The 18,951-nt window shown below is 41.5% G+C and overlaps 1 protein-coding gene across 3 annotated transcripts in view; it reads left to right on the forward strand.

The window, feature by feature from the left end:
* Positions 1-2,507: 2,507 nt before the first annotated feature.
* uhrf2 (ubiquitin like with PHD and ring finger domains 2) overlaps positions 2,508-18,951 on the forward strand; it is a 57,689-nt gene continuing 41,245 nt past the window's right edge. For all 3 annotated transcript variants that reach the window (XM_030064761.1, XM_030064760.1, XM_030064762.1), the window contains exons 1-3: positions 2,508-2,826; positions 13,791-14,204; positions 18,318-18,670. In XM_030064761.1, the coding sequence (XP_029920621.1) occupies positions 2,674-2,826; positions 13,791-14,204; positions 18,318-18,670 (920 nt within the window). In that variant the 5' untranslated portion in view covers positions 2,508-2,673. The remainder of the gene's footprint in view (positions 2,827-13,790; positions 14,205-18,317; positions 18,671-18,951) is intronic.

An 18,951-nucleotide genomic window follows, 5' to 3' on the forward strand; every position in this document is an offset into this window, starting at 1 on the left:
CCTGCGTGCGCACGACGCAGATGTGCCAAACTGACGTAGCCTCCTGTCACACACACACTCACACTGTATTTTGGTTTCATTACAGTGACACTTTAACACACTCAAAGAGCTGACACCGTGAGGCTATGGTGGTTTGTGGGACAATGTGTCACTGTCACTGGAGAGAGAAGCATCACGAATGAAGGAGGTGCCACGCAGCTTCAGACTGCATCCAAACTGCGCTGCAAAACAGTGAGTCAGCAACATTACAGCATATTAACGCCCATTCATGACTTATGCGCTAAATTACATCTATCAATGAGTCAAGCCAGATGAGTGTGTCCCATGTGGCATGGGACGTCGAGCATGCACGTCGAGCCTACCTTTAACCACTAGATGTCGCTGGTCACCAGTGTAAGAAAGGCTGTGATGCTGCGTGTTATTGTGGTTGTGCTTGTGCGATTTGGGTGGTATGTGTAGGTCGACAGCGGGGGGTGGGGCAGAGGTAAGGGATGTTTACCACCTTTATTACAGTCCTATTATCTTTGGGGTCAGTTTGACCCCATTCGATGTTCACGGTCAATAAATACATGATCAACATCATTTTTTGTTGCTTCCAATATCATCATTTTCCTAATTTAATGGGGACAAGTGGGTAAACATAAACTTAACATGATGATATGTTTTCAATGTCCTGTACACATTTTGTTGACATCAGTATTTCTCTGGGGTCAATTTGACCTCAGGCTTTTTTAGCTGAATAAAAAATAAGAAATATCAACATTTTACACACATTTGATATGGGGTTTTTTTGTGTGTGTGTATGACATTGAGGGACTCTGATATGCCATTAAAATCTTTTTTTAAAAAAAATCCTGCTGTACGGTTCACCAAACATAACCATACCTGTAATAACAGAACCACAACTCTAGCAGTGTGAGAAGCACTGTTGGTCAATGTGACATTTAGGAGGGAAAAACATGATTCCCACAAGAACTCTGATGTATCAGGGGAGATGAATCGGAGAGGTTATGTTTTATTTAAAGGGCTATTTAGTTAGTCAACAAGCCACATAAAGTACCTGAAAAATAATCTTGGGTAACAATAATAATTATTATTATTTTCTGGAGGTTATTTTGCTGTGGTCAAATTGACCCCAACTGATAAAAAAGTGAGTACGTTTTAATGTAACAGGAGGGTTAAAATAATATCTTATTGACAATGAGCTGGACCAGACTGATGATATGAAAATATAGTATGTGGATTCTTGTTAAATGTTTTGAGACACTGTCCTGTCTTGTTAGCAAAAGACAGAGCAGAGAAAACATCTGTAGTGTGAGTGAATGTGTTATTCCCTATCACTGATGGTGCAGAGTTGCCGGTGGCATGTTGAGGATGGCTCCAGCTGGGACAAATGTTAATTAACCAATACGCCACGAGAGGCCTGTATTTTACAAAGATCAGCCAAGAGGACCTGTCAGGCAGATCTTGTTCCTACTTTTGTTAACTAATCATGAAATGATAATCACTATTCTGTTTTTGCTGTTAACTAAACAATGTGGCACTTAGCTATTAATTGCATGTTGATAGGTATACAATTTTAGTGAAATCTGTGAAATTATGTCCTCAGGTGTGGGCTGATATCAAACTGAGAAAAAAAAAAAAAGAGTTTTACATGAGGAACAATAAACTGAAGGTTTCACACTTGAGGTGATGTGAGGTAAACATGGCACATGTTATGTCAGCATACCATGTGAAAGACAGGCTGTGTTCAGTCAGGCTGGCTGATAAACACCTGACTCTGGGTGTGCATCGACTGATGTGCTTCACTGACATCCTGACTGGCACACACTCACTGGCTCTGCGTTATGTTGCGCCTTCTTGGGCGATACATTTTACCCCATCTTTATTATCATATGATGCTGGTCAAAGCTCCACCTAAAACCAGCCTGAGTTCTTTACAAAGCCAAATAACTTGGAAAGCTCATTTGTGGGCTGGACATAATGTTAACAGGCATACCCATTCATAACAATAATAATAATAATAATAATAATAATAATAATAATGGAAAAACAACCTGGTCGCATTTAAAGTTATAATTGCTTGTTACACGTCTAAAGAAATACTTTTGCACGATGGAAACAATGGCCTATGAGATGCACAGCATAGAACAAGGATTCATAAAGCATAGGTGCTAGTGCAATAAGGTCACTGTAAATTCATTATTGTGTACCATGAAGCTGCATCAAGTCCTATAGGAATATGGAATTATGTAACATTTCGTCTTGGAAACGCATATCAAACATACAATGGCGCATTAATAAAGCCATACATTGATTTTGTCATTGGACTTGAAAGATATCTATTATTGCCATCGATTCATTTTTAAATCCATTAGTGTGGTGCAGTTTGGTTGGTGTTTTGTTTTGTATGCGTTAAAAGGGGACCTGTGCCTTTAATTGCAAATTGTAGGCTACTCGCTTAAATGTTATTTCGCGAGATTTGCTTGGCGCCGCGACCCCATGTGAGACACCTCCTGCCTGAACCATTCTGCCCCTGCAGAGGAAAACGCAATGGAGCACTGAGCATTTTTTCATCTTTATCTCCCTTTCCCCCCAAAAAAACAACCTCGTATTTGTTTTAAGAGTACATTTTCTGTTATTTATTTTCGGACGTAACAGGGCGGCGCAGCGATGTGGATTCAGATTCGCACCATAGACGGAAAGGAGACGCGAACCATTGAGGATCTTTCTAGATTGACTAAAATTGAGTCTTTACGCTTGAAAATACAAGAAATCTTCAATGTAAACCCAGAGCAGCAGCGGCTATTCTACCGAGGGAAGCAGGTAAAGGCAATTTTTGTGTCGCCCGGGTCACTCAACAGCCAGTTTTTAATGCCTTTTCGGGATTTGGGTTGCTGGAGTGTCAGTGGTCTGCTAGCCGTTTCGGACCCGAGCTTCCTGTTTTGATAGGAATTCGCCAATAGTTCTTGCGCAAGAGCGTTAGTCCGGGGACGCCGTGTGCCGTTCCCGATAAACGGTGATATTACACGGATGTATCAGCGGGCAAGTCGTCATACAGTGTCGCCACAGAGTAAACCGACATGCAACAATGTTTCAAAGTCGTCGACATGTTTGTTTACATTGCCGAGAGAACAGAAGATCGCCCTCTATGTCACAACTTAGCCGCTATTTCCACACATACAGGAGCCAGGGCGAACAGGCTATACCTTTACCTTTATCGATGTGCGCCTCTCTTCTCTGATTTCTTTATCGGCTGCCTGTTTTTGCTCGACAGACCGTGTTGTTAGGCACAGCTCGCATACTGCCTTTTTTTTTTTTTTTTTTTTTTTTTCCTGAAGGCCTCTTTTTGTCTTATTATTTTATGAAAATGTCGTACGCGTGGCTGTGAAATGTAATAAGCCCTCTCGTGACCCGTCGTGTTTGTGCGTGTGTTTTTGTTATGTTGATGTAAATGACATTTTGAGGGAGGAGGGGACGCGTGGCTCCACGTGCCCTGCCATCAAAGCAAGTGGAGTTATGTTTACACCCCGCGCGCCGCTGCCCTCCAGTCTCCATTGTAAAGAGTGTGCAGGGCTGTCTGCTGGAGTCTACTGTAAGGATGCCTGGCTTGGACTGTCTTTGAATAATGAATGGCCTTATGGGTTAGTGCAGTGTAGCTATTCCATACAGCTTCTGACTGGTTGTATATGCATGACCTCCTATATTTAGTCCTCTGTTGAGTTAGCTCTGTACTTCAATCAGCACTGTTGATAATAATGCACATATGATGGCTGATTGGATACTATTGTGATACTTGGGTGCCGATTCAATATGTATCGTGATTCTTAAGTATTGTGATTCTCCAACTATTGGGATTTGATTTTTGTTTTTTGAATTATCCTCTAGTTTGTGGATGTAAAGTTTCACAAGGCTCTGATTATTGTAAAGGTCACAATAGGTCATTTTATGTAGTTATATTTCAAACATGGTCTCACTACAATGGAATGGCCACTATGGGGGCTAACATCATCACACATGAATACAATCGGGCTCATTGAATCCTCAAGAGTCTCAGCTTTGCAGTCAAACCCAATTTATGCAAATCCAAGACTGTTTAGGCCCCAGTGTGCAGAAATACGCCATTTTAAAATAGGCCAAAATAACACATTTGTGCTGCATGCAAAAACCTGCACTGTTTGTGCCCCAAACTGTATGGGATTAGCATGAGGTGGGCATGCCTTGAAAGGGGAGACCCATAGGTGCTCGTACAACCTATTTTCATTCAGATATCTTGAGGTTGGAGGTCAAGTTAAACCTCTGGAAATGGCTGTGCCAGTTTTTCCTTCACCAAAATTTAGCCTAACTTTGGAGCAGTATTTAGTTCTCTTGCCGAGTGCCTATCTTTATTTTAAATAGATTCAGGAATAAAAAAAAATTGTCAAAAGGAAAAAAGTATTGCGATGCTTAAGTGATTCTATTTTTTTTCCTCCCACTCCTAGAACATATGACAACTTGTTTTCCTTTTAGCTCAGTGGAACCCTGGAAATCTATCACAGTTTCAGTTTATTTGCATCTTACACACATACATCACGCAGAATGTTTAATTGTGTCTGTCTGCGTATTCAAAGCAGCATGAAACACCAACAGAGCAGGGGGAAAAATTGTTTGGGCCATTGCTGCAATGTCACTTTATCCTTGGAAGGATATTTGAGAACCAACACAGAGACAAGAATAATTTGCCAAGACCAAAATGAGGCTGAAACCATGCATTTTTTGTTCTTGGGATCAAGAGCAGCCTGGATTAGTTATTTGCTGGCCTATTGGAATGGTAGTTCCCCGTGCTTCTCGAACATGTTGTGTCAGAAAGGCCATGATTCGTATTACCATGAGCAGATGTTAGGGTACTCTTTGTCCCCGCTACATAAGGGTTGAACCGCGTTAATGTCATGAAATGCACGTAGTTTGGGGAGACAATGGTGTGAAATCTGTACACTGCCGCCCTTCAGCAGTCACACGTGTGTGAGAGGGAGAGGGTGAGGCCCACCAACAGTATTCATGCCAACATGTGCATGACGTGAGGGTGAGCGAGCGGGAGCCCTCATCCTGCCAACTGTTAATCTCAATAATAAGCAGAATATGCCTAATACAAGAAGCAAGATGACGCAGGTGATTGCAGCAGCACTTTGTGTAACATTACAAAGTGAATATTAATACAATATGTGTCAGACAGGCCCCCAGGAACAGGGTGGCCCATATGATCTCTTGTTCTCACGTTGTTTACATTTAATCACACTTTTCCTTTCGTCCTGTGTCATATGGATGTTATAGCCCAAGGAATTCATTCAGTTATAACTGGTTTCCTGCCTTTTTTTAACCCGTCTAACCTACTTCCTGTTGTGTAATTAAAAGATAATGAAGTCTAACAGAAATTGGATTGTGACGCATGTAAATAGGCCATCAGTTGGTTGATTTTTTTTTTTTCTCTCCGCCTGTGTGCTGTTGAGTTAAAGCATAGACTACACTATATGCCGGAAGATGGAGCAGAGAAAATACTTCTAATAGCTTTTTACGTTCCCCAGGAAAGACTCAACTGTCTGGAATAGTTTTGCTTTTTAATGATGTGGTGTAAGGCGCTAGGTGATGGTTGTTTTCAGTAGGAATTAATGTGGGCTGCAGCACGTTTGTCCTCTGAAAGAGGCACTTTGGCCCGGTAAAATTGGCAAACCTTGCAAAATAAGCGATTTGTGAATACACTGAGTGTTGGATAAAAGTGTTGAGGAAATGCTTATGACATTTAAAAAAAGAAATAGTGGGAAGAAAAGGGGGATATTGCGTAGCATAGTTAAGTCACCCGCGTCACAGTGGTGTCCTTGGATGTATTTTCCATAGATGGAAATAATTAATTGTAAAGCAAGTGGGATTATGTAGTTAGGTTCAAGTTTGCTCTGTGAAATGGAAAACTTCATAATTTTGTCTGCACCCCATGTGCTTAAAGACTGTGTCTACACATTAATCAAATACATAAACTGTATGTATCAGCTGTTACATTCAGGAGCTGTCATGAGCAGCACATGGCCTTTAAAAAGTAGTCCACTAGGTTTGCAGAGGCTAGGCCCGAGTAGTGAATCCTGTGCTTCCTTCATCTCAATGGAAAATAAGTGGGTAGGGTTGATTAGGGGATTTCCATGTGTTAAGTAATGCGCGGATTGAGCCATTGACATGCAGCGTACACTAGCTAGCGCCCTTACATGGACACAGTGGTGCCCTCACTCTGTTAGGATTTAGAGTTGTAGCAGAATAACTCGGTCTAATTCCTTTTCAAAATGGCGCCTTGTTTTTCCCCTCCAGCTCGCTGCGCATGCTGCCTCACTAGTCCAAAGTCATGTTTGCCCTTGAGTCTGAAGCGTCTCAAGCCAGCAGCCACACTACTTGGCGTTTGTGTTTTTTTAAGGGTCTTCACCGGTCTGCACATTCCTCATTGTCTTTCTGTTTCATTTTGAACGCCATCTCCTGTCACTTATTCACGAACAGGCTCACACACACAGACCACTGTCCATGCAGCCTTTCTGCTCTGCGCCCACTCTCACTTCTAGGCTTTTAATTCACTTGTCTGAAAGACGTTTTCCCTGTTTATTAAGTCATTCAGGGCTCAGCTAGTAATTGTGTTGTGTGTGTGTGAAGTATGAGAGCATTACTTACTTCTACCTGAGTCACAAAGTCTGTTCGTTGTTTTTTAGCAGAGGACCAACATGTTTCTTGTTTGAATAGTTTGGCTGTTTTCCAGTGTTAGTTGTTGCCTAATGTTGGACTGAAGCAGACCTCGGCTCACTAGGCCCAAACACTCGGACACATCCTGTGGCCTAGAAGTTGTTAAAATTGGATTGTACATGAACTGATGTTACGCTTTCTCAATAGGTGGGATTTCGTTGCATGTTGAGGTGTAGGCTTTCACAGAGATTTTTCCGGGGAAGTGGAGTTGGCTGCAGCCATGCATGTACACAGTCACACCCTTCTTCGAGAGGCTGGCCGGACTAAGCAGAGAACTAAACCTGTTTGACTGTGAGAGAGGTGCTGACCTGGAGTACAATTGCAGGGTGTCTATCACTCCCACACATTTTCAGGGTTTTACTGCCCTTACTCGGAGTAGCTTTTGCTCGTATGGTGGTCACTCGTCCCGCCTCCTCACTGTCTGCTATAAACCTGAAGTGTGCAAGAGTAGCTTTTCCACTACTGTTTTCCAGCTGCAACAATCCACTCCACCAGGGGTGTGTATTGGCAAGAATCTGGTGATACAGTACTTATCATGATACAGGGGGTTATGATTAATTATATTATCATACTATAAGTGAGGCGATGGATTACAACACTGTTATTTATGAGTCGGGGTTTAAACAACACAAAATGAAGCGCCATCCACCACAAGTCTTTGCATGTAAACTATTAGACTAATGAAAAATCCATACATTGTTTTTGCGGATTGATACAGTATCACAAAGCATAATATCGCGATACCAAAGTGTATCGATATTTTATTTCACGCCTACACCCCATAGCCTAGGCCTATATCCCACACTATCAAAGAACCGTCCTATTCGTCATATTCCCCCAGATTTTTTGGGATTTGTCCTTTATGTTGACTTTTTTTCCTTCACACTCACAGGGCCTATTTGTCCAGTGAATCTTGCATATTTCAGAGAAATTCTCATTTGTTGTTAATTAGGATGTTTGCAGCAGTTGTTTGTTTTGGTGAGACGTGTCTTGCATGGTCCAGATGTAAAAGCACTCTGGTATGACAAGATAAATAGAAAATGATTCTTTATATACTGAAAATTGTCAGTCGCTATGTTAATTTTGGTGGGATATGAGTTTCAGAAAGTGGAATAAGATATGACCTGTAAAAGGCCGTGTGCTGTCAGATTCACTGAGCTACCGGACTGCCAGAAGACATGGCAGAGAGGACAAAATGTTCAAAGGACCATGCAAAAAATCGGCACGCTGCTAAGCGGTAGGAAAAAACAAGGTCATTTTCACCGAGACGTTGGAAAAACATATTTGCTTTAATGATCCATGATGCTATCCAAAATATTGAAATTCTCAAGTGACAAGTGCTGTACAAAATCTGTGAAAACATTTCAGTCACGTCTTCCCCAGTGGCACAGTTTAGTAAATCTAACCAGAATATATCTAGATCTGTTTCCACATATGCTAGAGCAGCAGCTAATGAGTACTTTCTCGAATAATCAGTTAGTTTTTTGGTTCATAAAGTGTCAGAAAACGGTGAAAAATGTTGATCACAATTTCCCACAGCCCAATGTCATGTCCCCAAATGTCTGGTTTTGTCCCAACAAAAAGTGCTCAACCCAAAGACATTTAGTTTACTGCCATAGAGGACTAAAGAAAACAGAAAATATTCACATCTGAGAAGGTGCAACTGGAGAATCTGGGAATTTTCCTCCCACAAATGAACAAAACGATCAATGGAATATCAGAATAGTTCAGTTTATTTGATACTTGGGAACTAATCGTGTTACCTCTAATACATATCTATAGATGTAGATATATATTTAGGTGTTATACTTAATCACACCTGACATCAGCCGGCACAAATTAGAATTCACAATTATTTGCAGTGATTGCTATGAAGATGTACAGGCAGCCAGTAAGCAGGGTAAAATAGAATAAAAACACTAAATTAATCAATATTGTAATATTATTTTAAGTCTCAATTGCCCACTGCTAATACACATTGGAGAAAATCCACAGATAATATGCCAGGTTGCTCACTGACACATGGGATGTAGCGTTCTCAAAAAGTGAGCCCATTTGCATTCCTCTCTTAATAACAACTTGTCTGCATTGCCCCTCTGCTGGGCCACCTAATTTGTCTCCTCACAGAGAAGGAAGGATAAATCTCACACCATGTGACCGTATTCAGAGAAAGGCCCTGCGTTTGACCATTTGGCAGCATTACACGCCATAGTTCTCCGGCGCTGCATCATGTGCGTCTTGAGAGGAATAAAAACAGCTGTGTTTGTTTGTTTGTTTGTCTGTTTGTTGTGTGTGCGGTCTGTGTCGGTGTTGGGATGGCGTTGCACAGTGCTGCTTATTTTCAGGTGTCAGCAGTGGCAGGAGTGGATTTGTAGCACAGAGAGGCTGGAGGAAGCGTTCTGCTCTGCACCATCTTAGGGACTCGAGGTGCTTAGGCTAAAAAATATTCAAAGGAAACCCGCGGTGCGAAGACCACGCTCACCATCTGCTTGCGTTCTAAAGCATAGATGGAAAAATGTGAGACTAACGTAATTATGAAGGGCAGTGAAACCCACCATCTCTGCATCTCAGACAGGTTGGCCCACGATAATTGCAGATTTTTTTTTTTAATATTAAAGTTAAGCACAGTGTAATATTAACATCCAGTATTAGCTTTTCAGTGGTGTATCAGTTAATTTTATTATTGTCAAATTTGCATTACATCTGCAAACCCCAGGGTACAGATGTTGTAATTGGTATTTAATATATACGGTATATACATAATGTTTATTTTCCTCCGTATTCCAATGATATTAGTATTGAATTAAAACAACTTACCAGCCTTGTTTATATATGACTTGATTGTATTTTTATTCTAGATAAATGTGCTATTTTTGTGTGTGTGAATTGCACTGCTGTATGCGAGATGTATTGCAGCCTGATATTATCAGGTAGCCTCGTAGCTCTTTTGCTTATCTCCCGCACGAGTGAGATTTAACTTGATTTGAATGGCATGGATTTCAAAACAACTGAGTAAATATAAAAGGCAAATTAAGGTGCCACTAGCTTTTTTTTTTTTTTATTACTTTATGACTCATAAACAATAGAGGGATTTTGCCTATTCTAGCCTGAAAAGAAAAGCATGGCACTGTACCAAAAGTGAGACATAGTTTTTTTTTTCTTTGTATCTTATGGGTCCAGAAATTTGGACGAGGGCAAATATGACAAAACTGACCTCTCCTGGCTTGTTTAAAAGAGCATTGTTCAAATTTTCCTGCTCAACATTGCGAGTAAAAGCCAGGAATAAGGGTCAGGTTGTGAGGAGAACAACAAACAAAAACAATCCAGGCTCCCGTTGCCACCTGTACTGGTAATTACTGCTAATTAGAGATGGAATGGAGGGGAAAAAAAAAAAAACGTCTGTAGGCAAAATGATGAAGAGATCAAAGATGGAGGCCTGGTAGATGGCAGACACACAGACACACCCCGTGTCATTGTTTTTGGACGTTGTATGACCTATTTTTTCCTTTTGCTCCCGCTTTTTCGCTACGGCAGACTGTGGGCGGAGAGGGAGGTGCAAAAAAAAAAAAAAATTTGGGATTGTGGATAGAGGAGTCGGGGGTTGGATGGCCTGATTGAGCGACAAGAAGGGTCACGTCTGCCCTGCTATGAAATCTCCAAATTCTCTGCTTGGAGCTCATTTTCCGGCACAAACCCCACCACCCTGCCATACCAGTGACGTTGGTTTGCATTCCACACCTTTTAAACCTCTTTAACTGCAGTGAAATAGTCACTGAAATACAATTGAGCACCGTGATTTCTTGGTGATTATTCAGGCTGTTTATGTTGGCAAACCTTTACTCCGCAGCAGTAATGTGGCTCTCTTGCTACGCAGGTGCTGCACATGGTTAGGAGTGCACATTTTGTGCCGTACACTCCTTAAAAGCCTCAAAATATTACACTTGGTGCCAGCACATTAGCACTGTAATCGAAGAGACTATTATTGAGTAGAGTATTATTAAGTGTTGGAGGGTGAAATTTCTCTTTATCCCAAATTTTACATATATATTATAAATTACAAAACATAGCCTATCTGTGGAAAAATATGCTGATACGGGCTGATAGAGAATATGAGGTTTAGTTGTAAATCGGGGGTCTGATGATATTTGTCTTGATGTTGATTGTCTTAATGAGATCTAGGCAGCCACAGGTCTGACTCCTTCCTTTGGGTTCTCTTTCTGACATTGTACTTTGGTGTCTGCTATGATAACAAATTTGTCTTTGAAAGACTATCTGCTGAAATGCCACAGAGAAATGAGATTTGTGGAGAGGTGTTAATTTTGTTCTGCTGAACCGCATTATGCACACACACACATACAGACAGACACACACGCGCGCGCGCGGTTGCCATGCCAAAGATTTTTACTCTGTTTTGTTGGTGCCTCAGAAAATTTCCAGTGAGGCGCCTCTAGATGATCTAAAAACCCTTGTAATGATATTTTATTGGGGTTGAAATGTTTCACTGGAATATTGAGTGTAATGAACATTTCTGTGTCATTAAATGATACAAGCGGCAGCATGATTTTTTCTTTATTTCTGCATCATTTATTATTAAGGAGAAAATGCTGTGTCCTCTGTAGTGAACCCTTCAACATGATGTCACACTGCCCTACACGCTACGGGCAACTGACATGCTAGTATTTCCCTAGACGATATCCCGACCTCAGAAATATTTGAGCCATTTCCATAACATAACCTGTTCAGACAATGGCCGCTTGTTTTGAATATCATCCGGCTGGTTATCACTGATGCCGAGGCTGTAAAACATGGCGTTGAGAAGCTGATTGCTTATTTCAGGGCTGAAATTCAGATTGCACTGATGGAAATGAAGATGCCTTCGAGAGCCCGGGCGGCTCAGATATGGTTTACGAGGTTTGATACAGAGCATGAAATATGTTGCTCTGAAACTCCGGATGTCTGATTTATTGTCCGTCTCCCTGATTCTCTTTGTCCATGTACCCAACACTTCTCAACAGCGAGCCTGCTCACTGCAGATTCCTGCCAAGTGTTTTCCTCTCCGCGCAGGATGCTTTGTATTTGTCCGTCTGTCTGATGGTTCCCGTTGTCTTTTCTAATGGAGCCGCGCAGAACCAGACAGACAGACAGACGGAGGGAGACAGACAATGAGCGAGACAGACCCAAAGTCCGATCATAGGTAGGAAGACAGACAGACAGACAGACAAAAAAACGCTGAGATAGACCGCCACAGTCAGACAAACAGACAGGCAGGTGAGTGCAGCTACCACTGTATGGCTGTATTTGCACCACAGCCCCTCTGATCTAAATTTCATGAGACCATTAAAAATGGGCAGGGATGGAGAAATTGCACTCACTCACGCTCCTGCTCTACTGCCATGCCTCTAGCCGCTCTCCTCTTCGCTCTCTAATAACGAAGAAGAGAAGGAGAGCGAGAGAGCGGCGGCCATGCTTGTCTCTCCAGCACAATGGGCTTGTGGGGTTGAGGATTGAAATGAATAGCTGATGTCTGTAATGAGTTAGCGTGTCCGCCATAAGCTCCCTTTCTCAGCTGTGACTGTATACGCCGAGGAAATTCTAGAGGAATACACAGGGAAATAAAATAAAAAAAAAAAATCTTTCTAACAGCCCTTCTTTATTTTCTTCCTTTTTTTTGTTGATTTATTTATTTATTTGTTTCCTGTGAGGCTGTTTTCTGACACCCCTATGCAACTAGAGAGACAGGGTGAGGGGTGATGATGGTGGGTTGGTGTAGACAAAGATTGTGCATATGATTCAGGTTCATAGGGGGGTGGGGTGGGGTGTGTGTGTGGGGGGGTGCTCTTTATGGGTTGCCATGGTAACCCAGTCATATTTTTCCCCCCGTCCACATACAGTATCTTTTCCTATTGCTTTAATTCAGTCATTCATTTCTTTCCATTTCCATTTCTTTCCATTTTGTCCTTTTTATTTTTTGAGAGATACAGAGTATGGTGAGTGAACGTGGAACTCAGCATCCGTGTCTTTTTAAACTCGATGGAGATAAATCATAACATGACGAATCAGTATCACCAAGTCGTGCCTTAAGAGCCGTACGTGGCTATTGTCCAAGTAGATTTCTTCCCATTTATTGGGAGAAGGCTAAGTAAGTTCAGAGGTGCATTTTGATCTATAGTTAAATGGCTCTAATTGCGAGCTACACATAGGCTTACTTTAGAATGGGGAACAGATGTTGTTGCTGCCGACTATTTTGAACAGCATGCTTCAGTGCCACTGGGTATTTACAGGTGTAGAGATTTAGTCGAGTGCTGTGTTTCGCCGTGTCCTCTGGATGCTGTTCGGTGCCGTAACAACACATGGTTGTTTTCTCTCGCTGAGCTCAACAGTGGCATGTTGTCTCTGTCTAATCTGTGCTTTGTTTGTCCTTGACAAGCAGCCTCGCGTATTTGTCCAAGGGCACTCCGCAGCGCAATGGTATTCATTTCCTATCACATACGTAGGTGTTAGAAAGGAAAGCGGGCGCAGCGCTTGATTGGAAAATCTTGGTCTGCATGTGTTCAGACACACACTATCTGGGCATGTTCAGGGCTGGGTGCCGAACTTTGATATTTTTATGGCACCGACTGGATTGCTTGAATACTATTGAGTATCGAAAGATAAGAGTATATGACAAATTCCAGTACCTAAGGTGTAAAATCTCATGAGCGTCAGTGAGCCAATAAGCATGCGTCACGCTTGTACCAAGATCTAATAATGCTGGTGATTGGCTGTTTAATGTTACACGTCACAGAGGCATGCAGTAAAAACACACTGTTACGCCCTTATCAAATAGATTTTATGATGAGATTTTATAAATTTGATGTTGAAAAAAGTATCATTCAGGAGCCAGTATTACAGTCAAGGTAGTGGTACTGGTACCAGTATCAGACATTTCTGAATGATACCCAGCGCTAGACATGTTGATGCCTGAGTGATGTTATGTGTATTTCTAGGTGTGTGTGTGTACGTTCATGGCCGTTTATGTGTGTTTGTTTCCTTTGTTTCAGATGGAAGATGGTCAGACACTGTTTGACTACAACGTAGGCCTCAACGACATCGTCCAGCTGCTGATCCGCTCGCAGACCGATGCCCCCGACAGCCCCGCCCCCAAGGACTCCATGAGCATAACCTGCAGTTTAGCGCCCTCCCCCGGCTCCAGGTCCGCAAGCCAGAACTCCTCAGCGCCAACCTCACCCGCTGCTATGGCTAGTCCTGCCAGTACAAACGACAGCAATGCAGTCAACGCTAAGACCAGCAGCACCACTACCAGCACCAGTAATGTAGCCAAGCCGGACCCCAGCGCTACCAGTAACACGACCAGTACCAAAAATGGGTCCAAGTCCTCCAGCCCAGCACAGGACATCCAGCCATCCACATCCAGCCGAAACACATTAGTTGATCCCGGAATAGGGGTGTACAAGGTGAGACGGGGATTTGGCGGTGAGAGTTTGGAAACCATGTTGCAAAAGTCCCCACTGTGTCAGCGGAGAACGCCATTTATAGCACATAATTAAATAAAAATTCTGATAGCGTGTACATCTGATTTTTAAAAAGGGTCATGCAAAATGATGGACACTCTGTGATATATGACATGTTCTTATGTGGCCAATCAGGGCACACTGACATACAATTAGGCTGCCTTTTATGTATTTTGTTGTGCTGAAAAATAATTTAGAACGACAAAACAAGCATATAATTTGTGGTAAACTGAAACTGACCCCTGCATTGCTATTATGATGTGTACTGTTAATGTGATCAAACAAAGGCTAATTAAATAAGTCACATCGCCAACCAACTTGAAACTCTCGCGCTGTCCCATAAGCCGTCATGCATCTCATGACGTCACAGATCAATGGGACGCTCTGTCTCTGTCCCGGGTCCAGCAAGCCATCAACTGCTGTCAGTGCAACTTGGTGATCAATGCGTATAGACAAAACAAAAACAAATAGGACAGGGCAGGAGCATAAATGACATTTAATCAACACAAAACTCTGTCCTGAGGCTGACAAGACGTCACTCATGCTGACGCAACTTTACGATCAACAGACAACAAATGATTAAACACCTCAGTGATATTTGTGGATCAATAGATAATAGATGATAGTGTCGACCGATATGGATCTATCAGTGAGTGATGCTGATATTTAGAGAACAGGGTGGCTGATGGCCCATAAATAATGCTCATGTCATATTCTTATTTCTTTATTTTTTATTTTTTTTATTTTTGCATCTGATAAAATAAACAATTTCATAATAATGACAAATGGGACACAAAAAATAAACAAAAACTAAATTTGTTTTAAGTTTTAGTGCACTTAACAGCAGCATTTATCGGCAGACAGCAGCATGTTTTTGTTTCTGAGAGAACAAGAATTTATAAGCTTACATGATAAATAGGAAATAAATTAATGTTGTTAGTGCACATAGTAGCACCCAGCAGCATCACTTTGTTTTGCTCCCATTGAACATTTATTTAACACAGTATTATTCACTTGTACACAGAAAAATATTTGAAAATAAAAAGTGTAAAAATCTAGAGCTAGTGCTGGGCAGAATATCGATATTGAATCGTTATCATGATGTATGACTAGATATAATCTGGGATTTTAGATATCATAACATCGTAATATGGCATTAGTGCCGTCATTTCCTGTGTTTTAAAGGCTGAATTACAGTAAAGCGATGCATATATTTACATACATACATTTTGTCTGTTTTTTTTTTTTTTTTTTTTTTTTTTTTTTGACAAAATAATTTTGGATTTGCTTCACACTAGGAAAGTCTTTTTCTGGGTTTGAAGCTCAGCTCTGGCCCTCGCTGTGTGGAGTTTGCATGTTCTCCCCGTGTCTGCATGGGTTTCCTGCGGCTGCTCAGGTTTCTTCCCACAGCCCAAACACATGCAGCTCAGGTGAAACGGAGGCTCTGAAGTGCCCACATGTGTGAAAAAGTACGTACACTTTTTCCCCGAGTGCACCAAAACCTAAACTGTTTTCTCCAAATCCAGTTATGAACCAGATTTGGCTTTTGCCAGTTGTCCTGCCGCTATTCAAAATTAAAACAACACACTCTGTTTGCACTTTTAAAAACAGATGTTATTAAGTGCTTTACAGCGCAAGGAAAAGGAAAAATCAAGTGCAAAGTACAACTGAATAAATAAATATGAGCTTAAATTACAGAAAAATTGGCAGTCAAATATGCCTGTGTAAAACAGATTGTGAGATAAATCAGCAAAGTGGATGAGGCCATTTATAAAAACTGGCACAGCTAAAAAGGTCTCTTTTAAAACCCCCAACCACAACCTAAATATGAAGTCTGAGTAATATGTGATATTAAATGTTGAAAAAATATTTGTCAGTGACACTATTTCACAAGAAGGGTGTATGTCTTTGCATGCTGGATTTTTCTTATTTTTACTTTTTGATACCTGTGTTTTTACATTTCTTGGATTTAGTTATTAGTTGAGTGGGCTATTTCGGCACAATGGCCTTTTGATATTATTTTGCAGCAATGCAAAACATAATAAGTCAATACACAAACATTTGTGTGATTGCAGCTGTTTTACTGCCTATGGTGATGTTATTTTTAATTTGCCCAGCAGTTTCTATTCAGGCCCATGCTATAGATCAGCTCACTACTTATTTATATATCGATATCATTGAATCCCTTCATATTGTTTTTTTATACTTACATGATTCGTAAAGATAACACCTACAAACATAAACACACACACTCAGACAGCCAGGCTGGAGGAATGACACATGCTTTGTGATTGTCATGATGGCCTGACCGACCAGCCAACCCGCAGGGGGTCTGTGGCTCGCCCTGCCAGAAAGGCACATGCCAAACCACACATTTATAAACCAGTCCTAGTCACCCAGGCACTTGCCAAATCACACATTCTGAGCAGGGTCTAGTCACCCAGCGCTCACACACACTCACACAGGCCCTGACTGTGTGTGCATGTGTGTGTGTGTGTGTGTGTGTCTACTGTGCTCTACTGTGCTGTGCTAGCTGGCTAACCCTGCTGTCTGGGGGATTGTGTGTGTTGGACTAGACTTCTTCTGGTGCCAGCAGGCCAGTGCAGCAGCTGGGCAGATAGCTAACAAAGCAGATGACTTGGGAATTGTTCAACTTGACTGCATATCGGATGCCTTGCATGCAAGGTTGCATGCCTTTTACAGAGTTTAAGCATCCATTGCAGGTTCAACAGATAATATCACTCATTTGAGCTTGACAAAAGGATTGCATAGCCAACCAGCGCCAGTCAAGAATTCATTTCCAGACTGCAGCTCTGTTTCATCTAATTTGGCTCAGAAGCATTTAGATCATTTGGCATTATGAAACCAGCCTCACTCAGACTTTGAATAAAGAAAGAGTTTTCAACCTGAGTTGAGAGAATAAATGAAAGGTTAAGTGAGTGAATAAATGAAGCTCTTTATTGATCCTTTAGGGCAATGGTTCTCAGCCTCTTTGGTGTAAAGGACCAAAATTGATACACATCAGGCTGTGGGCCTGTATGTGATTAGGTGTAGTCTCAGGAAACCCCATCTGATAAGATTTAGTTATACCATAACTGTCTATACTGTAGATTGGCAGATTAACAGTGAAGAGTGTGAAACTTATGACCTGAATAGTCATTCGTATACATGAAATATTCTGCATTTTTACAGAGACCCGTGGAGCTCTTTTAAGGACCCCTGGTTGAGAACTGCTGGCTTAAAGAGTCTTTGTAGCAGCATGCAAACAAGGGATGGGGAAAAAGAAAACGATTTGTTTCAAATCACGATTTTTTTTTTTTTTTTTTTTTTTTTTTTTTTTGATGATTTTAATATTACCATGATGTCCTTGAATACTTTGTCCTTGTGTTAGACAAACTGTTATTTTATTCAAGTCAGAAAAAATGTTGCTTTGAATGCAACAGATGGCCGTGTGACATTTTCAGGCAAACTTTTACTTCTGGGTCTCCAGCATTTTGGAAATCGAGCATATCAGGAATTAAAGACTGGAAGCAAAATTAGATTCATGCTGTACCGCCACACTTTAAATCAAAAGAGAAAGATTTTTGGCTTTAATAAGTTAGAGAGTAAACGTGAGTTAGACTTGCTGTATGCAAACTGTGCCACCAAGTTAAGTGTTTTGGTAATATGACCAACATGCAGCCCATATTGTCCATATTGGGTTAAGATTACTTTTGTTTGTTGCTGGTCATTTTATATCTTAAGGATGCAGTAAATGGTAGGTTCAAAGTAGATTTGACAGATGAACTCATGATAATAGTTGTTTTCAGAAGTACAATTTAGTTCTTTTGTGTAATCCATTGTTTAAAAAAAAATCCAAATTGCACAGTATTGTATTAGTGAATAGCAGTAATTAAAGACTTGCAATACATAATCAAATTGGCACCAAGTATAGTGAATCATTTAGTATCGGGGGTGGGTCCCTGCTGATTCCCATCCCTAATGCAAACGTTAAGAAGAGACCATAAGCGATCACTAGAGACCAGCTGTTAATTTTGTGTCCGTGTGTGTCCTCAGATTAACGAGCTGGTGGACTGCAGAGACGTGAGCATCGGCGCCTGGTTCGAGGCCTGCATTGAAAACGTGACACGCGCTCCCAAGGCACAGATACCCCCGACCAAGGGCAAGGTGGGCCGGCCCCCCAAAAGGACTAATGGCAAGCTGGAGGCCGAGTCAGGACAGGCCCCCAGCCAGGGCCAAACTGCCACAAGCACGGACAGTAACAGGAATAATGTTGTGTTGAAACTGGACAGTAGTGGAGCTTCCACCTCCAAGACAGACTCTACCGCAGCGGCCACGAGCTCGGCTGCAGCCACAGGAGACACCAAGGAGAGGGAAGAGGATGTAATTTACCACATTAAATATGATGAGTAAGTATGGCTCATTATGGTGCTGAATGTTGCTGCTACAGATTAAATGATTTTTTTTTTTTTTTTTTTTTTTTTTGGAGCAATAATATCACATATTTGGAAGTCAAAATCTACTCTCTTACAGTGATTGTTACAGCTGCGCACATCGAAATTTTACATTTGAAGATATCTGCAAGGTGTCAGTGCAGTGGGAATTTGTGATTATCTGCTTCAAAAAACCATAGTGTGTGTGTGTGTGTGTGTGTGTGTGTGTGCCTCTTTCCATATCACATGGTGCGGTC

This window comes from Myripristis murdjan, chromosome 12, assembly GCF_902150065.1.
Source record: "Myripristis murdjan chromosome 12, fMyrMur1.1, whole genome shotgun sequence".
Taxonomy (NCBI): Eukaryota; Metazoa; Chordata; class Actinopteri; order Holocentriformes; family Holocentridae; genus Myripristis; species Myripristis murdjan.